The sequence below is a fragment of the Propithecus coquereli genome, unplaced genomic scaffold (assembly GCF_000956105.1).
Source record: "Propithecus coquereli isolate 6110/MARCELLA unplaced genomic scaffold, Pcoq_1.0 Scaffold26, whole genome shotgun sequence".
NCBI lineage: Eukaryota > Metazoa > Chordata > Mammalia > Primates > Indriidae > Propithecus > Propithecus coquereli.
The window spans coordinates 10,266,203-10,281,515 of record NW_012148174.1 but is presented as its reverse complement, the minus strand read 5'-3'; the positions used below and the strand labels follow the sequence as shown (position 1 = coordinate 10,281,515).

Here is a 15,313-nt window from a genome sequence, read left to right as displayed (position 1 = left end):
TCAAAGTTTTAGACTCATTTAAAGGTATGCCCTAAAATTAAGACTACTTCATAATTTATACTAACTTTTCTCTCGATTAGTATCAATTACGGTTTCATTACTATATTTTCATATTGAGAGTATTAGAATTCAGCAGGGCCATTTCCAACTTTTGTATAAGGCCAGGCACCTTGGCTTCTTCTAAAATCAAATTCCAGCTCCTGGTTACCCATAAGAAAAGCCTGATCCTTACTTTATAATTGCAAACTAGTTGTTCTGGAGCACGAAATTTGTTTATTCATCATTATTTATTATGTACTGTCTAATTCCTAAATTACTCCCTTTTTGGGAAAAAAAATAAAAAAGAAAGAAAAGAAAAAAGAAAAGGTATGATTTGAAATTATTTTTCCATCACATGTGTGCTCTCATAAAACTGAGGTTATATTTTTAAACTTTATATGCATTCAAGAAAAATATATCATTTATAAGGCTCAGGTTTTATATATTTCATGAAATCAGTGTCCCGCACTTGAACCCTGACAAGTGGGGAAATGCTGCTCTTATAAAAGCCATGGAATTTAATTTAAAACAGCGAAGGTGTCAGTTCTGAGAACTCGGATGTGTGTGGTCCTGTGCGACCTCTTCATTCCTGAGCAAACAGGGGCCTGTGGAGGTAGCACACCCGCAGCAAGTTATTTTTCCCCCACAGTGGCTAGACTTTCCCCAGACAGGCCAGCACTCAGGGAGACAAAACCAAAGACAACCTAACCCCATGAGTCCGATATCCTTCTGCAGAGGTCTATTTAGTTTTGCTTTACAATAATAAATAGTGATGAAAACGGAGAGGGGACAAAGCAAGAAGAAAATAAAAAGTTAAAATGAGAGAAGAGTTTCGTAACAAAAGATCATTCTGCTTTGAAACTCGCCAAGAATAAAAACATTTCCAACACTTACTCCAAGGATCTTCCTTTGGCATCGACCACATTCGGGAGCAAAGAATTTCTCATAGCACAGCTCACAATACAGGGCTCCCTTCTCTTCTACAAATCCAATGTAGGCCATTGTATTTTTGCAGTGAGCGCAGTTAAATTCTTCTGGGTGCCAAGATTTCCCCAGTGCCACTAAGAATGGTCCCCTGCCAGGAGAGAAAGAGATCAACTTAGCTCAAGACTAAAAGTTTCTAAAGTTAGCCTGGATGGGACCGCTTTGATGCAATGTCCAAACAATTCAGTACTTGCTCGGTTCTCCTTTGCAAGGACTGAGGACACGGGTGCTGTGAATTCACACAGGAACTGTGCATTTATGTGAAGAGAAAAGGGGACAGGAGAAAGGAAGGAATCCCTTCAAGAAAGGCCACCACTCCACCGTTTTCTGTCTTCAGGGAATTGGTGGTCTGTTTCACTGAGTGGCAATGAGTCAATCCGTCTGCATCACGATTAGGATTGAGGATGGGGATGTTAACTGCGACAGAAAGTCGCTGTGACAGAACACGAAGCAACTAGAAAAAATATGTGGCCATAGGCAGAGATGAGAATTTGACATTTCTAGAAAATAAACAAAAAAAAAATCTTCAATTTGGTAAGTCAAAAATCTTAAAAATAGTAATAATTATTACCTGAGAAAATACTCTAGTCAATTTCTTCTCCCCACACATTGTTTCACATACTTATTTCTCAACTTTATTAAACATGTCAAATCCTCACCCGCTAAAATAACCACACAAATCGTAAACTGGGCATTATATAATGATTGTTTAAAACTACTTGAAAAGGTTTTATTTAATTCAAATACGGCCCATTTTTTTAAAAAATTTATTTTATTGTGTAAGAACACGTAAAATGAGACCTTAACAGATTTCTAAGTGCACAATGTTATTGTTAACTACAGGCACAATGTTGTACAATAGAGATCTCCAGAACTTATTCATCTTGCATAACTGAAATTTTACACCCATTGTTTTGCAACGTCCCCCTTCCCCATCCCCAAACATGACAGCTTTTTAATGCACATTTGTATCAAGGTAACAAATGTTTGTAAGGAGATTTTTTTTCCCAACACATATTACACAGTCACGAACTGATAAGATGGGCTTGGTTTGCTTGGCAGGAATCCATTATGAAGCCTTATCGAGTCACGAAGCCCGCAGAGACTAACCATTCCAGCCTCTGCAACACACTTTGCAGGAGATGCAGCACACTAATTCTTATTCATAGAGTGACTTTACCTCCAAGGCACTTTTACACTTATCTAATTTGTCCACACGACATTCCTGGGAGATAGACCAGGGCAGGTATTACAAATTCAGTTTCGCAGATGGAGAAGCTGAGATATAGAACGTTCAAAAAGATACGGCAAATATAAAATCACTGAGGCAAGGCCAGAAGCTAAATTTCCTGATTTCTAGTATACTGCTCTGTTCAACTGACGTTCTGCCTGTGATCTCATTACCATCAATTATCATCAGCGACTGACCACAGGGTAATTGTTAGGAAGCAGCGGACACCAGGCTTCTAGGCAGATCATTAATAGGAAAAGTCACAGCATTGAGTATCACAAAGTCACAGCATTTTTTAACCTTTGACAATAACATAAACCTTGCTATTCAAAAACTATCTCCCACTGGTAAATTCTTTGCAAACATATTGATGTTTACTCACAACCAGCACCCAACTCTGCAAGAGTAGGAAAGGAGAAAGGCTCTTGATGAGTGATTAAAATCGATTATGTGGGATATAACAGTATTTTCTAGCCCCACTTTTTTGTTAACTTGTTTCTTATTAATATGATGCCATTGTGTATAAGCTAGCGTATACAGCTCTCAAGTTTGAGATGAGTAGTTTATTATTATTTTTGTTTAAACTCTAGGGTACTATAGTTTTGTTATGACTACCAAGAAATGTCTTTGGTAACCAATTCCTGCCAGAAAAGAAAAAGCTACAGATCACCTATTCTTCAATCAAATATATTACTTTTTGTAGGTTGTCCCTCAATTTTTAACTGATTCATAAAATAACAATCCTACTCCAAAAAGTTCCTTCATTTAATTCTCTCAGTATTTATTTGGCAAATAGTTTATCTTCAAAGATAAACCAGGAGTCACACTACTTAAAGCTAGACAAAGTTTTCCAAGTGTTCTGAGCTTTTCCACCACGTAGTTATCTGGTTATGTATGCGTGAAATTTACCGTGACCCTGCCTAACATAGGCTGTGGTAGAACTTGGGAATTTTATGCTGCTATTTGTCTGGGCATTAAAACAGATTAAAAACAATTTACTAGAGTTGATTTATTTATTTGGCCACATCATCAGCTCATCCATAAGGCTGGATGCACCCTTGAGGCCAATATCCTTATTTGGTTCCCCGATTTTCAAAGGAAGTCAATCCAACCTCAAACTCTACATCCGGTGAAAGCGTAAGTGTTGGTGTGTGCACGTGGAATAAAAAGAAAAACTCTGCTCCCAGAACATGTCTATCAGTGCTACCTAATACTTACCAAAATTCATCTGTGAAAAGAAGACATTCAAGAATAACTAAGGAACATGCAATGCATTTTCCAGATTTTCTAAAATATATGTTGAGATCAAGTCAGATTGGCAGAGAACTGGGTCCTATGCATTATAGCACATTGGGTCTGTGTCACCCCAGAGAATGATTACTTTCATCAGCAGTGCTTGGTGTGATACATCAGTCAGTACTGACAGTTGTTATAGGAAACAGGCGTATGAAATTCAGGCTTGCTCCTCCTGAAAGTTGCTGCTAGAGTGCTGTTTGTGAGATCACTCAGGGTCATCTTCACATGGACTCCTCAGAAAAATCCCTACCAGATTTTTCTAACAAGAACAGTTTTGCTTCTCCTGAGGAACAGTTTTATTTTTTTTCTTATTGTAAATTGCAAAACTAACTTTCTTTTTTGGTGGACTGCTAGAAGGCTTAAAGTCAAATTCATAGTCTAACTTTAGGCAAGCAGGCAGGTCATTATTGTAGGTAGTGTCCAGTCTCGATGCTAGCTACATTTTTAATGGTCCCGTCCATGAATTTCATTCTTTTGCCATTTTTGGTAATTTGGAAGATTATCTTATATTTTGGTATGCTTAAAAGTCTTTTGAAAAACTTTCTGAGATAAAGTTTACCATATATGAATTAATTAAAACTATAGTCCATTAAGAGAATAACTTTAAAATATTTCATCAGTTCCTTTAAAATGTGAATACAAAAAGGAAATTTAGACAGTAAAGAAATTCCCTCTGTGCCTTTAAAAAACAAGTTGAAAATGACCCTTGCTCAGGGTCATAAATAAGCACTCAGGGCAAATACTGGCCTAACCTGATACTCCTGGGCTGCACTGAAAGAGCATCTTTCCCCATCAATGTCCTTAAAATCATGTATAGATTAAACAATAAGATACCTTACATAAAACAAAGCATTCTCTTCTCTGTGTCAGCAAAGACTAATTTAACAAATTCATTAACACAGGATTAACACTGAAGAAGTTCTTGTTCCAGGTAGGATTGGGTTTCCCTTCGTGAACCGGAATGACAGGCTTGGATAGCTGCGAAGTGGAATTAGGTATTCGGCCACCTCTCGGAGTACTCCTTGTCCCATGGGCCCTTACTAAACACATGCTGACTGACGAACGGGTGGGGGCGAGTTAAAGCATTCGACTGGCTGAAGAGAAGAGATCTGGCATGAAATTTTTTATCCTGTTTATCTCATGCCAAAAAGGAAAAAAAAAAAAAAAAAAAAAATGGAAGGAAAGGTAGGGAAGGATGCCAAAGAAGAGTTCAGAGAAAAAGAAAAGCTCACAAATATAAAGGTAAAAGGAACTGCAGATGTCAACAGGCACAACCTAACAGGAATTTAGCTTCAAAATTAAACGCTTACTTCTCGCTTCCCTTTGTTATCTAATTTTCACAACCACCTCAGTGACAGAAGTTAACTCTGTCATATATTGGTAGATGAAGGAAACATCAGAGAAACTGGCCAACTTTCCAAAGATCCTGTGGATGATGAATTGTAAAGTGGGAATCTTCCAGAGCCCAAGCACTGCAGATCAAAATCTTTATTTGACCAAAAGTTACTGCATCAAAAGAAGTTAAAAACAAAAGCCTTCAAAGCCGTAACAAAAGACTCATGTGCTCAAGAATAAAAATGGAATCTGATATTACACTTAATTAGATATAATAATACTATCTATCTATTTATTTATTTACAGCCAGGGTCTCACTCTGTCATGCAGGCTAGACTACAGTGGCGTCATCATAGCTCACTGCAACCTAGAGCTCCTGGGCTCAAGTGATCCTCCTGCCTCAGCCTCTCCCAGGTCTACAGGCATGTGCCACCATGACTAGCTAATTTTTCTATTTTTTGTAGAGACAGGGTCTCGCTCTTGCTCGGGCTGGTCTTGAACTCCTGGCCTCAAGCTATCCTCCTGCCTTGGCCTCCCAAAGTGCTAGGATTATAGACATGAGTTACTTTGCCCAGCCCAGTTTTATATATTTATATTGCCCAACTTCTAGGAAGGGCGTGACATGAGCAAAGAGCCCAAGAACAATATAACCAGAGAAACAGAACGAAACGGACTAGATAATTGGAAGAGTTTGCACATACGCACCTTCACAAAGACATATGCAAGAAGAAAGAGACCCCAAATTAGAATTATTTAACAATTCTTCCTAAAATTTGGAAACCCTATTTTCTACTCTTAATTCTTTATTTATAGTAGATTATGCCTAAACTTTCCGATACATTTAAAAATATAATTCTACTTTCATTGAGTATCTTTAATTTGTAACCCTTTAACATACTGCATTTAAAGGGTTGTGAGGCCAACTATAGCTTTATATCTTAAAGGCAAAAATGACTGGATCCTCAAAAATAAATGCACAGGTAAAATGAGCTTAAACATAATAGTGAATAAAGAGAACAAGTTTTAAAGAAGGTAATGTTAATTGACAATCTTTAAAAAGTCTACATACAGTCAATTCTTTATATTGAGATTATCAGAAAATCAGCAAAGCCAGAGAAATGTGATTCTATATTAAGACAAATAAGTGGGATATAATTTCGACTTGGCAACTCTAACATACATCCTACAAATACTTTGAAAAAGTTCATTCATTGACTGAACAAAAATTTGCTAAATTCAGTATGTGCCAGGCACCGTCCTGGGAATAGGAAACGTGGCAGGGAACAAAGCTGAAAAAAGCTCTGCTTGCATGCAACTTATAGCCTAATGTGGGGGAGACAACAAGTAAGATAAACAAATAAAATCTATGGCGTGTTAGATATTAAGGGCGGAGGAAAAAAATAAAGCCTGGAGAGGAGAGAGGGAGACTGTTTAGGTGGGGGGTAGAGAGGAAGCAAGAGAATTTAAATAGGTGGCAGGGACACTCTGACACTGGAGCAAAGACTTGACAGAGGTGAAGGTGAGCTGGGCTCAAGCTAGGGGCCAGCGGCCAGACGTGGTGGCTCACACCTGTAATCCCGGCACTTTGGGAGGCCGGGGCAAGAAGATCGCTTAAAGCCAGGAGCTCAAGACCACCACGGGCAACGAAAGAAGGCCCAGTCTCTACAAAAAAAAAATTAGCTGGGCATGGTGGTGCATGCCTGCAGTCCCAGCTACTTGGGAGGCTGAGGCATAAGGATTGCTTGAGCCCAAGAGCTGGAGGCTGCAGTGAGCTCTGATCACATTACTGCACTCCACCCTGGGCAAGAGAGTGAGACCCTCTCCCAAAAAAAAAGAGAAAGAAAAAAAAAAAACAAAACGAAATAAGCTGGGACGTTCATTTATAAGCCCATTCTACCAGGTAAACTAAAACCTGGTTTTGGCTATAACTGCCTAATTTTCTGATTCCCTATTATATTACCACTCCAACAATCAATCTACTCATGAGTATAAGAGTTGAAGAAATGGTACTTCTATCATATTAATAATTGGACCAGAAATGTTCCATAGCAAACGTAAAGCTTCAGAATTTTCTAAGATGTAACTACCTATTCATTTGTAACTAGTTAAAGTAATGACTCCATAATACAATTTAGGCAAAATATCCATAAACTTTACATGATTCAAATAAACCAAAAAATTTTAAACATTAGATCCAAATAAAATTAACTATGGATATTTGGCCGGGCGTGGTGGCTCACGCCTGTAATCCTCGCTCTCTGGGAGGCCGAGGCAGGTGGATCACTCAAGGTCAGGAGTTCGAGACCAGCCTGAGCAGGAGCGAGACCCCGTCTCCACCAAAAAAAATACAAAGAAATGATCTGGACAACTAAAAATATATATATAGAGAAAAAATTAGCCGGGCATGGTGGCGCATGCCTGTAGTCCCAGCTACTTGGGAGGCTGAGGCAGAAGGATTGCTTTAGCCCAGGAGTTTGAGGTTGATGTGAGCTAGGCTGATGCCACGGCACTCACTCTAGCCAGGGCAACAAAGTGAGACTCTGTCTCAAAAAAAAAAAAAAAAAAAATTAACTATGGAATTTTAAATTGAATGTGTTCTATGAAGAGATAACCAGCTGAATATTAACATTCAGGTTTCTGAGGTTTTCCAAAAACAATCAACTCTGCTAAAACAAAAAAACAAACAGAAAAAAAACCACCAGAAAGCCAATAAAATGTAAAGCGAAATTTACTTTAGTTTGCCCTTACATAAAAAATATTTTTGAAAATCTGAAATACTGAAAAAGTAAATATAAAACAAAACTATGAATTATAAACAAACAATATGAATTATATGGTAGAAAACTAACAATATAAATTATAAAATAAATCTTAAACTTCTCAGAGTTTGCCAAGGTATAATATTCTGTATTGAAAGTATTGAGCCTGCAACTGCAGGTTGTTTTTAAAACAGGTGTCCAAAAGAATGTCACTTGATCTAATACCTCTTTGCTTTGGTAAGTAATACCGACCCTGCAGCCAGGAACTAGAATTATGCTTTGACTAGGCCTCTGAACTGACCACAATCTATTCAAGCTGCTTTAGCACTTGAGCACCAGGCAAATGTGCTATGTTAATTACTGTTATATGATCTTGACATGGACTAATCCCATTCCTATTAACTTCCTTAGTAAATGAAGCTTTAATGTTTAACTGATAACAAACAGTGGATAATCCGGACCAATATAAAATTTAATAGATGAGGGAGCAATAAGTGATAGCCACTCACGTTATTAGCATAATATAGATTTATTTTATATGGCAGGATGATTGTCCATTAAAATTGCATCCTGGCCTAGCATTAAATTTGAAACCATGGCAGTTAAGGGTGGTGAATGTAATTTTCACTTTGATCTTCATATTTTCTCCACACTAAGTAAGTTTCTCAGAAGTGCTAGTAGCGGTGATTATAGAACATCATTGAATTTTATAATCAGACAACACGAACCTGCAACTTATGTGTTTTGACATTTTGTAACTCATCTGGTAATTACTTGCTTACAATAGCACACAAATAACAGCAGTGACTCCTGTCTCCGTAAATGGTGTTTTCATTCAGAATATATTATAGTATCCCTAAACATCAGTCTAGGTAACCCGATTACTATAACTTATAGAAGCAATGTTACAAGTCAGGTTATTTTTATTTTATCAATATTAAATCTAAAAATATAACAACTAAATGCACGTAATAATCAAAACATTATTTTATTTATTGGGATAAAGCAGTACCAACTTTATATTAGTTTAAATATTTCTGTAAGACAGTCACCCCGTACTAGTACTTTTAGGAAAATGACTCTAGCCACATTGACGTTATGGCCTGAATGATGAATGGGTCTAGAGTCACGCATGATCTGTTCAGTTAAACATTCACTGAATGCCTTCTGTGTGCTGAATACTATGCTAGACTCTGCAAACCTCTACTGCTTTTCCCTTTCTCCCCATAATCACTATTACTACTACCACTGCTTCTGGCTAATTCTTATTAAGAGGGTAGGTACTCACTCTAAAAATACAATTTAAGCAAAAAAAAAAAATAGCTTACAAAACACCACATTATTATTCCATTTCTGTAAAATGATATCTGTCCTTATGTGTGAATGTTTTAAAAGTCTAAACGAAAATAACAAGTATTTTGGGAGGTGGGATGATGTGTGATCTTTGTTTTTGCTTTCTGTTTTCATATGTTTTTTTGAATGTCACAATGAACATTGACTACCTTTAAAATAAAAAAGCTATTCAACTTTTAACAAATGTTCTTGACACATATATTATTTAATTAATAGGAGGTTAAAGAGGAGTATTTATATTTGGTTCTTAAATGAAGTATTGAGGTTTCTTGGCTCCATTTAAAATATTACCTAGAAATATTATGCTAAACAATGATTATATAATAGAGGGGAAAATTCAATTAAGTCTTAACCATATTCAACTTTAGAGAAGCCATTATTTCAACTATTTCAAAATAAGATAAATTAGGAAAAAAAGAGAGCTTGAGAAATCATCTCAAACAATCATTTGTTACTGTCAACGAGGCAACTCACAAAGAGGCAACAAGGTCCCTTTGGTGGGATCTCTGCAATTAGCATTCATACCTACACCTCATAACATTTTAAAAGCTACTTATTAAGAAACACTCAGAGATTTAATATGTTCTAGTATAGTATACTCTTAAGATCTCTGAGACTTTTTTCTTTCTTGGAATTTAAGAGATAATGAAATAGATTTGGACAAAAAATATTTTAAAGCAGCAAGTTATCACCCAATCTAACACTCAAAGTGTTTATGAACAGATCTGAAGGTAATTATCTCTTGGTGCTTCGGTATTCAAAAATCCAATCTTCTTTTCTCTAGGGCTCAGAGTTCTTTACTTCATGTTACTAGTTATTTTTCATCTAAATTAAAGCTCTTGCTTCTATAATTTTTAAAATAACAAAATTGGGATAAATGATCTTCAGGGCTCCTTTGAGTCTTAAAATTTTATTATTCTCTGAAAGGCCACATCATCACTATTTTTCCTTAGTTCTGATAGGAATTAATAATGGACACAATTAGCATTTTTAGTTTTATTTTCGCAAAGCCCAGAATGACTTTTCATTAAAATAGACTTTAACACATATAAATTCATATTAATCTACTCAATAATATGTATTATATAGGATTACGGTAAGAATATTTTCACTAATAAAATTTCAAATATTTCAGAATACTAAAAAAATCACAACAATGGTATTAAGGACTTTCGAGAAAATTTCAAAAAACAGATAACCGACCTGATGACCTGATTACAATGGGCACACATTGGAGTTCGTTTCCCTGCTGGAATGTGCTCGGCTCTTTGCACTAGAGTGTCCTGGTCGCTTGGCTGGGATTGCCCCAGAGCTGAGTTGGCTGGTGCCACTGCTCCTGAGGAAGCAGCACTGTTTGAGATTCTTCCAGTGGAAGGTGCTAGGAGTTAAAACACACAAGCGTTAGAACAAGAATAAGCCACATACGCACTTTTCCTAATAATCAAATACAATAATTTTTAAAATGATCTATTCACTTCCTTATTCACTCACTCGCATTTATGGTGAGGTTATGAACGAAACACTAGGCTGCGGGCCACACATCTGAATAGGAAAGTAAGTCAAGGATTCCAACACAGCGGAAGAGTTACGACAGATGTATGCACAGGGTGTTGTAGGAAAAGCGGAGTCACTCCTGCTTCCAAGAGAGATATGGTTAAGGTGAATATCGAAGGTGATGCATTTCCAGTTATCCAGACGTGTCTGCTAATCATTAATTAGATTTAATTCCAAACGTATCATGGACACATTTAAAATCTCAATGTATTGAAGATAACAATACCAAAAAATGAATTCATTATATTCTCTCTTCCTATGTTCTCTAAGTAGACTGTGCAATCAACTGCCCAGGCGTATGAGGTAGCTACCTAAGAAGCATCCTTGGTCTTTCCTCTTGGTCATCTTCAAAATAACAGGTCCTGCTGATCTGGTATCACAAACAGTGCTTGATTTTGCCTCCTCTTCTCCGTTCCTATAATACTGTCCTGGTTTAGGTCCTTAATGTCTCCCACCTGGACCGGCCACCAAACTGTCTCATCCTCCTTAGATTCATCCTCCCAACTGCCACCTAAGACTGAAATCTGACCCATAAAACTCTCTGTCAAGCATTTCAAGGTCCTCCCTGTTCTGATCACTGCATGTGGTCCCTGCTTCCATGTGGCTTACAGGTCCCTCCAGGGGCGCTGGCCTGTCACTCAACCTTGCCTCTCACCACTCTGCCTTTTGCTCTATGCTACAGCAGCACCACACCGCTTCACTGTTTCTTGTGACTGGGTCTATCTATGCTCAGGCTGTTTTCACTGTCAGTAACGCCATTTTCTACCCTTCTTCCTATTGACCTAGTAACCACTACTTTATTGCTTACGTTTCAACCCAGAAGTCAACTGCTCCAAAAATCCTCCCTGAACTACCTCTCCCCTCTGCCCCCTCCATATAATCTGCATTAAATGTTTCTATGTTATCGTAATTTTCTGTGAACATCTTTATTATTGCTTCCACAACATGTTTCTATGTCTTTTATTTCCCCAACTATTTAACAGATAATAATCTCCCCAAGAGCAAAAACTCTGTCTTACTCACCAGCCTAGCAACTTAATAAAGTGTCTGGAATAAACGCATGAGTAATGAATGAACTGGAATCAATACATAAGCGAATGAAAGGGAAAACTGTGAGGGACTGAAACCAAGAGAAGGTCTACTCCTTACCCACAGGCAATTACAATCTAATGGAAGATAAAAGGTGCACATGAAAATGGTTTAAAAGGAAGAACTTTTAAGAAAAGTATATAAAATACGAATCAACAGAGTGTATTTCCATCTAGATCGATGTACGTACATATACACACACATACACATTGACAGAATCCATATTAACGTATGGTTAGAACTGGGTGAGGTTAATTGGGATAATTGAAATGATAATTCCCCCGCACTAGAATAAAGCCTGTTTGCGGTAACACGCAATTACAGATCCAGAAACCCAGTGTTTACGACCCTTGGCGCATCTCCAGCGCTCCGCCCGGCGCTTGCTCTGTGAAACACACTCACAGGCCAGGCAGCTCTACCACTGCCCGTGTTTCAAGTGAGTCCACTGGGCTAGGAACCTGTTTCCATTCTCTTAAACTCACACTTTCTCTTACAGAAATGGAAAAGAGAATTACGGTAATATTCACTTGGTATACTCTCTTCCTTGGTACTCCATTTACTCGCACAGCCTAACTCTTACTCTGTGGGGCTTCTATTTCTACCTGCAGGCCTGATTTCTCTTAGAGCACCAGATATGCATTTTCGATGCTAATTCCAGTTATTGTCTTTAAATTCCCAACATGTAAAATGGATTTCCTCTTCTTGCACACATTACCAGCTCTTCCTAAGAACTCCTGTAGGTTTGAATTCTCCTACTTGTGCAGCACCGCCCTCTGCCTCCTATGTCCCTGAGGGCTAGACCCCAGACCCTAAAACTGGTTCATCGTAAATGTTTCTCAGGTCTGTCCCTCCTTTCTAGTCTAAATCCACCCTCTATGGCCCTAATCACTCTCTTTTCTGTCACTCTCTTCTTCAACCTATTCTGCTAGATTATTTTTCCAAAAACATTACTCTGATCATATGTTCCTGCTTATAAAGCTTCTGTAACTACTCACTACAAACTATATGCAGTCCTGACCGTCCAGTCCCTCAATGAATCCACTCCAGTCTTACTTACGACCTTGTCCTTTATGCTTCCCTATACATCACTGCCATCATCATCATGCTAAATTATACTCACTTAATATTTAACTTGTGCAATATTTGAAGGCACTGTTCTTAAATCCTTATAACAGCTGTACGATTTTGGTAAGATTAGTACCACTTTTTTACTTCATGAGGAATCTGAGGCAAAGAGAGGTTAAAAAACCCACCGAACGTCACATGGCAAGTAAAAGGCAGTCCTGAACTTGGGCTGTGGCTCCAGTCTGTGCTCTTAAACACTATGCTATAGTTTACTCACTACCCCTTGAACATGCCATACCAGACCCTGCCTCGGTGACACTCAGCCAATGAAATGTCCCTTTCTCCACTGCTACGTATAGTTCTCTCATTCTGCAAGGCTTACAGGAGTTCCATTTTCTTCTCCGAAGTCTACTCTGATGATTCCAGCTAGAAGTGTTCTCTTGTCCCTCTTAACAAATCTTTAACAACTATAACACCCCCACCTATATAATTTATTTGCTATTTATCAATATCCTGTTACTATCTTTTCCTCCCTAAGTCACTTATTCACTCCTAAAAAATGAATACAAACTGTATACTTCTTTTTATCCATGACCAGAAAACTGCATTACAAATAGATGTGAAAAATTAAAATTGAATCAATTAAATGAAAAGGAGAAGTTCACAAATCTTTTTTCCTTTTTCTTTTTTGCTTTTTAAAAGACTGTAGAGACAGATACTTTTAAAAAGCGGATTAGGTTCATGATTTCAAATAATGGGAAAGTTACCAATTGGAAAATCTGAAAATCAGAACTCAAAGAGAACCAAACCCTTTCATCTACCACATGCCTGTATTTTATCACATTATCTATGCATAAGCCCTAAAGTACTGAGTCACCGAGACATTTTTAGCAATAAAAGAGTGTAGTAATTCTCCATCAGTCATTGTAAAATGGGACATAATCCATCTGGCCCATGCCTCAAGGAGAAGGTATATGGGGAACTAACTCATTTAACATGAGAAGCCATTCTTAAACATGAAACATGTGACTGTATCTTAAACACATATAAAAAGGCTCTAAGCTCTACTGCTGTTCCTTTCTTGGGAAGAAAAGCCTTGCTTTCTGTTACTGCCCCATTTTAACCACTTTGGATATGAAAGAAATTCTCACACCTCCGTTTGTTGCTGTGTTGCTAGCACATTGGCCCGCACACAAAGCTACACAAGCCCTGTTAATTACCAAGTCCTGAACATTTCCAAGGCACGGTTATTTCCCGTATGAATAAAGTGATGTTTCATTTCTTCAGACTGATTCTCTCACTGCCCTAGCACAGCAATGGGCAACCTCTGAGCAGTCAGGTGCCAACCTCCTGGTCTCTGCTCGCTTGGCTTATTGGGAAGAGGGAGGTGTGAGACGGTGAGGTCTTGGGAGAGGGGAAGAACCACAAATGAATCCTGCTTCCGTCTTATTTTGTAGAGAACTATACTACCATACAGAGAGAAAACTAGTCTTCCATGGCACAGTGATCAAAATGCTTCAAATTTATTGAACCCACTATTAAATCATCTACTTTTATGTAGAAAAAAAATATGTATCTTTTAGGGATAGCTTAAGGATGACAATCTACATATTTGTAATAAAAAGGTTTTTTTCCTTTTAATTTCTAGTGAGACCACTGAATAGGAACACTGAGTCAGCGTCATTTCATAATCTAGGAATCCAAGTCACAAAAAGTATAAGTGACTTATCTGAACTGAGTAACAAGCGAATCAGTAAACTGTCACAATGAGAACATTAGGAGGAAGTTAGTTCTTGACTCAAGATTTCCTTTTTAACTTTAATCTTAAGCAACTTTCATTAAATTTGGCTTCTTTCATGGCTAACTTCTACCCCACTGGGACCTTGTTTGAAAATCACTTTAAATTTTTTTCTTTTGTACCAAATATATTACAGCACCACAAAACTCGTCTAGAAATTCAGACCCACTAGCTAGTCTCCAAACCAATGGTGTTGGTAAGAATCCCTTTCATTAACTTCAGAATTGTTAATCTTTTCTTTTGATTTTCAACAATATAGTAGTCAAACCTAAGATTACAAAGATTACCATTAAATAAGTAAACATAAATTAATAGGAAAAGCTAGCAGTATACCAGAATACTCTCTCAGTATATAATACAAAAATCTTTTAAGTTAATCAAGTAAAATATACCCAATCTATAATATATTGTTGAATTGCTAGTTTTCACATATTTGTTATAGTGATATATCTGAGAATTCTAAGGAGCAATACTTTTTTGAAAAATTAAACAGACCGTTTACTAAACATGCAGTTAAATCTACTACAAAGAAATAAAAAACCTATTTGTTTTGGACCACAGACTATTAATTGGAGACAAAAAAATTTTAAAAATTGAACCACATAATATTAATTTGGTAGAACACTTAACTCCTATTATTGGGAAACTCTTTATAATATATCATTTGAAATGATAAAGTGAAAATTCTTTAATCTAGAAAGATCTTAATCGCATTTTCCCCCCAAGCTGATGATTCAGGTTTGCATTATTTAGCAAATTAGTTAACACAAGTTCTAAATGATTTTATCCTGAGGTTTAATTTTCTTTTTA

The 15,313-nt window shown here is 37.2% G+C and overlaps 1 protein-coding gene across 1 annotated transcript in view; it reads right to left on the bottom strand.

Annotated features, from left to right (window-relative positions):
- The window catches only part of PDLIM5 (PDZ and LIM domain 5), a 250,820-nt gene that overhangs the window by 5,045 nt on the left and 230,462 nt on the right, over positions 1-15,313 (bottom strand). The window contains exons 9-10 of the mRNA XM_012647161.1: positions 10,201-10,375; positions 934-1,114 (exon numbers count right to left, since the gene is read on the bottom strand). Coding sequence (XP_012502615.1) covers positions 934-1,114; positions 10,201-10,375 — 356 coding nt within the window. The remainder of the gene's footprint in view (positions 1-933; positions 1,115-10,200; positions 10,376-15,313) is intronic.